The sequence below is a fragment of the Camarhynchus parvulus genome, chromosome 20 (assembly GCF_901933205.1).
Source record: "Camarhynchus parvulus chromosome 20, STF_HiC, whole genome shotgun sequence".
NCBI classification, from domain to species: domain Eukaryota; kingdom Metazoa; phylum Chordata; class Aves; order Passeriformes; family Thraupidae; genus Camarhynchus; species Camarhynchus parvulus.
Genome location: NC_044590.1, coordinates 294246 through 302177, shown reverse-complemented (window position 1 = coordinate 302177; position 7932 = coordinate 294246). Strand labels below are relative to the sequence as shown.

Sequence of the window (7932 nt, the reverse complement as noted above, 5' to 3'; positions counted from 1 at the left end):
GTGCGGGCTGTGCGGGCTGTGTGACTGCGCTGTGCGGGCTGTGCGGGCTGTGCGGGCTGTGTGACCGCGCTGTGCGGGCTGTGTGACAGCGCTGTGCGGGCTGTGCGGGCTGTGTGGGCTGTGTGGGCTGTGTGACCGCGCTGTGCGGGCTGTGTGACCGCGCTGTGCGGGCTGTGCAACAACTCAACACACTGTGAAGGGGATGGGGGGGCAGAGGGCGAGGTGTGCGGGGTCCGTGCAGCGCACGGGGGTGAGAGAGTGCGTGTGGGAGGAGATGGGGGAGTGCGGATGAGAGGCGATGCGTGAGAGGGGCTGCGTGCGAGGAGGACACGCGGCTATGAGGGTATGCTGGACGTGGAGCCGAGGACAGGCGACTACGAGGGCGCGCGGGACGAGGAGACGACAAAGCCGTACTGCCCTCGCTCTCGCCCCGCCCCGCTGCCCTCCGCCGGCCCCTGGGGCCGGGCTCCGCCGCCTGCGCCCGCCCTGTCCCTCCTCCCCCCCCCGCCACCGGGACTTCCCTTCGCGCTCTATTCAGCGGTGCCGCGCCGCTAGCCCGGCATGTCCCGCAGCCGGGCTTCGCCCAGCGCCCGGCTCCTGTAACGCCTCGGCCCGCGGGCGAGGCAGGGCCGAGGGGGCCATGGGGGGCTCCTGAGGGAGCGGGGAGCGGAGCGCCCGGCCCGCACCGCCACCATGGAGCCGCCGCCGCCGCCGCCCGGCGCCCCCAGCGCCGCCGAGCCCGCCGGCTGCCCCAAGGACACCGACCGCCAGCTGCGCCTCCGCCTCTGCGTCCTCAACGAGATCCTCAGCACCGAGCGCGACTACGTGGGGACCCTCCGCTTCCTGCAGTCGGTGAGTGGCACCGCGGGGCTGGGGAGCGCCCTCGGTGGGCACGGCGGGGCCGGGCGGGCGGCCGGAGCGGCTCCTCCCGGCGGCTCCTCCCTGCGAGGGGGCTGCGAGGGCGGCGGGGCGCAAGTTGTGGAAGTGCCCGCGCCCGGGTCCGCTCCGCCGAGAGGGAGTTTCTGCGGAGAGGCCCGGGGCCGGGCCGGGGCCGCCCGGCAGCGCGGGACCGGCAGAGCCGCGGTTCTCTCGCCCCCGGCGCGGAGCGCGGGCAGCGCCGGCCCCGCGGGGCGGCAGGAACCGACCCAGGAGTGGGTCTGCTCTCAGAATGCCTCGTCCCTTTGGCTGTTGTTGTTGTTCAGAAGTTGCTTTTACACTCACTTGGAAAATCTACCCTTACTGTCAGTTTTTTATAAATAAATATTGTACATGTATCTTTGTTAAATGGTAAACATAAATTTGTGATTGTGCCGGGTATGTCTGTGCATGTGGAAGCAATTATACCTGCCTCTGAAATTATTCACGGGCTAGTTCAGAAAAAAAAAAATCCATCTGGATATTTCCATTTTGCTATGTCGGTTCTAAATGTGGAATTCATCTGTGTACCACCACACTCCTGCAAATAACTAGAAAAGCGTGTAGTAAAAGTTACTAGATAACAGATAGATATAGATATAAAAGAAAAATAAACTAGTGATCACACAGCGATCAAGAATCAAAGCAAAGGAAGTCTCTGCAGAGATTTCTAAAAGGTTGTTTCTAAAAGGGCAGAAATTCTTTCTGGCGTTTTTCTAGATAAAGACTAAACTCTGGTTTCATCTAAAAGCTTAGACCCTGGGCCCCTTTTGACCTGTCCTTCTGGCAAGATTTTTGTTTGTTTGTTTTTTAAAATTAGTTTGTCTTCAGTGTTTTTCAGATTCACCAAAGTGGAAAGCTGTCTTAACATAAAAGATAAATGACAAGGATGTGGTTGCTTTATGAACTAGTCTCTACTTGAACCCTCCTCTTCTCTCTCCAGTAATTGAACTCACAGCCTTTAATTTGAGTTTTCCAACTGAAGTGCCAGTTAGCTTCATTTAGAACTGTGGTTCTGTCTCAGTGTAAGGACGTTTTCTTCTAAGATGTAGAAGAGCCCCACCCTACAGACAAAACAAAACCAAAATCCCTCAGAAAACTCCTCTGTCCTAAGTACTGAATTTGAGATTTTGTTAGCTGCAGGCTAGAATGTAGATTCAAGCTACATATATTTTTAATTCCAGTTCTTGCAGCTAAATGTATTCATAATGTTAGCTAAATGGGTTTTTCGTGTTTGAAAAAAACAAAACAGGTCTTTTATTTATTTGTATTTGTTAACTTGGCAGTTTTCATTAGAGCAGTAGTGAGTAATATGCCCTAGGTAATGGCAGGAGAAGATCCTGATGGAGCGCACTTGCTGAGGTCTTGGCTGGTGCTGCTGGCAGTTAGAGCCCTTATGAGGCAACTTTGCCACCAGGTGTAGAGTGGCTATAGTATTATCTTGTGGTGTTGGTTCTGGAAGTGCAGCTTTACCCCCCTACGTGATTTGTGTTTTAGTAATTATGTTTGAATAAAGCACCGAGGGATAGGATCTTCTTCATCTCTGGGCCTTAGTTGAGAGCAGCATTCATACACAGGCTTAACTTCATGCACATGTCAAATATTCATGTGCTGTCCTAAATAATGTCAGTTTCTTCAGTCATTGACCTACATCTTATGGACTGAATCTCTGTACAACTGCTTTCTTAAAGATGAATGTTGTTAGCCCCAGGGAAAGGAGAATGAGGATCTACTGCAGCATGTGAGGGTAAAAGGAGCAGTAGCGGGATGAAATTTTTAAAAATAAAATTTGGAGTGTGAAATATTTTCTGCATAAATTATGTGGATGGCCATAACTTAATCCTTCTAACAAGACAGCCCACAAGAAAGAATTCTGCCCCACCTCCCACATTGGACAGTCAACACAACATGCAAGGATAACATCATCTATATAATCACTGGGATTAGATGCAAAAGTTTTGCTTTAGGACATTGATGAAAGTACTGCTGTAGCCCTGGGACTGTATTCTCAGCTGTGCTTGGCCTCACAGGAGGCCACCCAACTCCTGTTTGTTGGCTCTCCTGAGCGTGCTGGCATCCCTGCTCAGGAGCCACCCCTCCTGCCCCTGGATCTCTGTTTCCCCAGCTTGTGTTCTGTGTGGGCAGCACCTACCCAGTGCAGAATAAACGTGCACTCTTATACTGCCTGGGGTAATGTACCAGGTTAACACTCCAGTGTGACTGGCAAGGTTTGTTGTTTTGTCCTTAGTGTGAATTGTACCGAAACGGTTTGTACTCCATATGATCCAGATGTAATTTTGGCTGCCCTGAAAGACTGCTGTTTTGTGCAGGAGAACTGCAGTACCCCGATCTTCTGGAAAATTGTTCCTGTCAAAAAGGAGATAAGACAGATGTAGGGTATGGGTTCCTTTGCCTAAGAAACGTCGATAGCTTGGGTTAAATAAAGGAAGGCTAAAGCTCATATCTTTTATTATGAATTTCCCCCAAGTAGGCTGGGACAGCTGTGCTTGTATGAGGGAATCTGTGCTCTTGGTTAAATATTTGCTATTGAAGCCCTAGTCCTCGTTAAGTGTTCTCAATAAACAATGTTTTAAAAAGCAAACAGCTAAATTCTATGGGTTTATTCAAGCACTGAAGATGCTTACTAGCAGCAGCTTCCTGTGTTCCCTGGTAACATACAAGAATCTCTTAAGTATTTAGAATCTTCTAAGTATTTAATACTATGCGTTTGCAAATGAATCAAAATAACCTCAGTTCACTTACAGTATTTTAATCTGTTTTAGGAGATGAATATATGATCATGTTTAAGGAAAGGTTTCCTTTTCTTTTTCTATGTTCAGAAATGTTTTCCCACTAAGATGCAGGGGAAAATAGGTTCATTATTAACATAAGGACTCAGCCTGTATTTGCTTTATCTGAAAGATTGTGGTCCATATTTTGCTTTCATAAATTAATAAAGTGATATGTAAAGTTTAATATAAAGCATAATTAAAGTTATAATTAAATAATGAAAGTGATAGAACATGGAGTTCTAACTCTCTTCTACCAGCTCAGAGTTGATGACCTGAAGTTACTGATTTAATTACGAATATACACGCACGATATGGTGTCCTGTTTTATCTGCCATTTTGTTAAGCAGGGATGGTATTATTGCTAATTATGGAATTATTCTTGAAGAAATGCTGTGTAACTCAGGAGTATTAATAGACAATACTGCAGTTATGCATCTGTGTTACTGGCTGTACTAGTACATTACACAGACAAACTTTTTAAGCAGCAGGGAGAGCTGCATGGAGCAGATGGAAATGTATTGCTGCTAACATCATTAAAGAACTACTGATCACAGAAGAACCAAAGTGGAAAATTGTTAGAACCTAATGGAACTTTAGTAAAAGTTTCAGGAGTAAGATAAACTTCAAAGGCATAAAGACAGATAATTCTGTTCTAAGTCTCTGGTGTGATCATAAACCATAAGGATTTTCAGTCTCCAAGCTTTAGGATTCAATTAATCCTTTGGCCTCTTTTAACTCTGTACAGTCTACAGAAAGTTTATCTTGTCCTATGTGATTTTGTAAATACCTCTTTTTTTTTTTTTTTTGGAATCACACCAGGTGATAATTTAGTTTGAGTGACCTGCTGGATAAATGCCAGCATCTGTCTGGTGGCATGCAGTCCTCTGCAGGAATGTGGGGCTGCCAGCGCACTGCTGGAGGTGCAGTGTCTGCAGGGTGCAGCCCTCAGGCTTAGCCAGGCTCTAGGTGCCTGTTCGTGCTTGGAGTGTCACTTGGTACAGAGAAGTCATGCACAGTTTCTTGGGGAAAGAAAGGTTGTGGTGTGTTTGACTGTTGCATGGTCATTCCACAGAAACCCAGTCAAATGTGACACTAATATTTCAGTAATTAAAGACCAGCTCTCAAGTAAGGAGACACAGGAGCCCTGAGCGATTTGAGACATACTTGTCGACCATCATTCTAAAAATAGATGAAATGGTGAATACACAGCAGTTGGCGGTCATGTTTTTAAAAGGTTTTTTACCATTTTGTAGATATAATCATGAATTACATGTGGAAGTGTTGGAGCAGTAGTTATCCAGTACGCTGGGTTGCAGTGGTAGGAATTTTGTTGCATCACTTTTTTCCCTCACATTCATTTATCTCATTGAACATTCAGCTCAAACCTGCACATGCAGCTCCCACAGCTTAGATAATTGCAAATATACAAAGTCAAATTGTTCTCTACATTGTATATATATGTCTCTTTCATCTTTCCAGAGACAAACCACCAACTTGTTAATTTTAATGTCAGAATGACAGGATGTACTTTTAGCTTGAGCAATTGCTGCTTGTTCTGTGCAGGCATGAAAACAGTAGGAAAGGTGAATTGTTACCAGATAGATATCAAATTGGATAAGTAATTGTACCAATACTGTTTTTAGGGTTTAGTGTCATGCATTCCTTTATTTTTGTATGAAAACTAGAAGTCCTCTTTAATCCTATAAATTCTGTAAATGTTACATTAGGACACGTGCCATCAGATAAATTAGCCCACATCCTACAGACTCAAAATATTTGTGTTTTGCTCCTCTTTCTTGCTTGCCTTGTAGGTGTAATTGATCTGTCTCTGGGTTTTGCACTCCACCCATCTTGAAACATGATAAGCATCACAGGCTCTTTGTTTGGTCTTCCCCCCTTTCTATTTCACAATCTTGTTTGCATCCAAGATGAGGCTCTGGCGCTCTAATAGAGTAGCAAACAGACCATTTGTCTCAGCTGTGAGCTGTGGTTTCCTGTCCTACCGTGTTCTCTGCCTGTTCACCCTCAGTAGATACAGATAAACGCTGATTCTGGAAGGTGAACCATATGGTTTGGGTAATGGTGCTTCTTTATTAGGAGACAGCTAAAAGAGCATTCTTGGGAGAGGAAGGAGATGGGAAAGGAAATTGCTTGGAAGTGATCTAAATTACCTTTGCTGATCTGTTATTTTGGGTCAGTTGGTCACCTACAGCCAGTTGTTAGAACTGCAAAAGATGTTCTGTTTAAAGTCACAGAGCTTTTTTTTTAAGTCTGGTTCCTGATGTATGCAAATTGAGGAAGATCACGGATTTAATTTTAAATGACATGTTTGTAGCCCTTCTGGTTGTAAAGCACGAATTGAAGATAGAACATTAGCAAAACAAAAATGCTTCTGAGGTTTTGGGGGCTTTTGTTTTGACTCTTGAATTTGGGGTTGGCAATTCTGCTAGTAGAGTTCTCTATTTAGACCAAGTGTAGTGCAAAATCAGCAGCTAAAGGCTGAAATGCAAATAGATTAAAAGGTTCTTTTGCTCCAGATACAAAGAAAGAAAGTGAAGAAAACAATCTGGATGTAGAAAGATGAAGCAAAAGTGAGATACCAAAAAGCAAAACAAAGCAAAGAGAGAGCTCTGAAAATATTTATTCATCTGAGCCTGTGGTCTAGAGAGCCCAGTTTACAGCCATGGGTCTAAGATCGGGGCTGGAGGATCCAGAATACCCAGGTTCTCTCTGGCTCTGAGCTGTATGAGCTTAGTGTGTCACTTTGAATATAGTGTGCTGAGCCCAAGCCTTTTGCAGCGAGTCTTTACAAATCAGTTACATAGGAGTTCAGCAGGTTTTTATGTGAAAGAAGGTGTTCATTCTTTTTGCACTCTCACAGAATTTCCATGGTGAGAAAATATCTATAAATCCTCTGTGTAGTTTCACCAGTTTTCTGCCATACAGGTGAGAAACTAATTTCTCTTTGCTTCCCTTAACTCATTCCAGCTTGGTGTGCATCTGACCCTTTTTACCCTTTATCTCAGACTTACTTTGGTCTTGTTACATCCTTTGGAATGAGGTGTCTGACCTCTTTCTGGCTCTGCATGTCTCCCTCCTCTTGGTTGCTGTGCTGTGATCAATCAGCCCTTTTGCAGTTTGTCCCTCCCTCTCATTTCAGGCATGCCAGTTGCTGTTTGAACATGTGCCATGATCTCTGAGGGAGGAGGGAGTGCTTGGCTGCCCTGGGCTTTCCCAGAGCCACGCTGGTGCCTCTGCAGCAAACCTCTCCTGCGATAGCACTGTGGGAGCTGAGGGAAGGCAGGGACAAAGGCCCTGGGCTCTGGTAGAAAGGGTATGGAGATCAAAAAGTGAGCCAAGCATCGCAGAGAGCAGAGTATTGCAGTTGCTCCATACATAGCTGGATGCATGTTTGATTTTACAACATTTTCAGCTGATATTTTCAGGAAGCAGACTGATACCCATTATGGGAAACTTGTTTGTCCCTAAATATAGGAAGCAAAAAAGTTTAAAAGCTTTGATAATTTTCTACTCCCTAGGTCACAGAGTATTTCTGCCATAGGCAGAAGTACTGGTTTGCAGGGGGAAGAAATGTAATTCTTCAATTTTATATTGTATCATGAAATCATGAAAAGTAGCCTTGGAGAGAATCTAGAAAAACCATCCCATCATGTTCTGATATGGAAAGATGTTAATTTCTGATGGTTTATCCTGGTGTTTAGATGTTATTAGTATTAAAGATGTCTTCTTAATGCCTAACATAATGTCTAATCTCTTTAGGGCTCTTTTTTCCTTTGTGTCAATCCCTTAAATATTTCAAGAATGTTTTCACATTTTGCTTCAGATTATTCTAAATTGTCAAATTGTTTAATTTTTTTCTCAAAAACTATTTAATTTTACTTCTGAACTCTAGTGCCCAAAACACCAGGTGCAAGGCACTCCCAAGGCTTTAGCAGTACCAAGCGAGGCAGTGGCTTACTTACAGGTTTTGTACAGTATACAGAGTATTATTGTCACAGGAGAGAAAGGTTTGCCTGAGTTGGTACCTGCATTTGGGAACAACTCATTGCTCATACCAATAACTGGGTGTCAGCATAAAGCATTTATGGGAGCAGTCAGGTATTCAGACTCCTGGGGGGTGCCCTGGAAGTGCAACGCTGAACCCTCCTGAGGGGTAGAGGGTGATGTGTTTGCAGATCCCCCTTTCCCCCTTTCCACATCCTGG

The 7932-nt window shown here is 45.1% G+C and overlaps 1 protein-coding gene across 2 annotated transcripts in view; it reads left to right on the top strand.

Moving 5' to 3' along the window:
* The first annotated feature begins 296 nt into the window (after positions 1-296).
* Positions 297-7932, top strand: part of PREX1 (phosphatidylinositol-3,4,5-trisphosphate dependent Rac exchange factor 1) — a 115310-nt gene continuing 107674 nt past the window's right edge. For both annotated transcript variants that reach the window (XM_030962992.1, XM_030962991.1), the window contains exon 1: positions 297-852. In XM_030962992.1, the coding sequence (XP_030818852.1) occupies positions 694-852 (159 nt within the window). In that variant the 5' untranslated portion in view covers positions 297-693. The remainder of the gene's footprint in view (positions 853-7932) is intronic.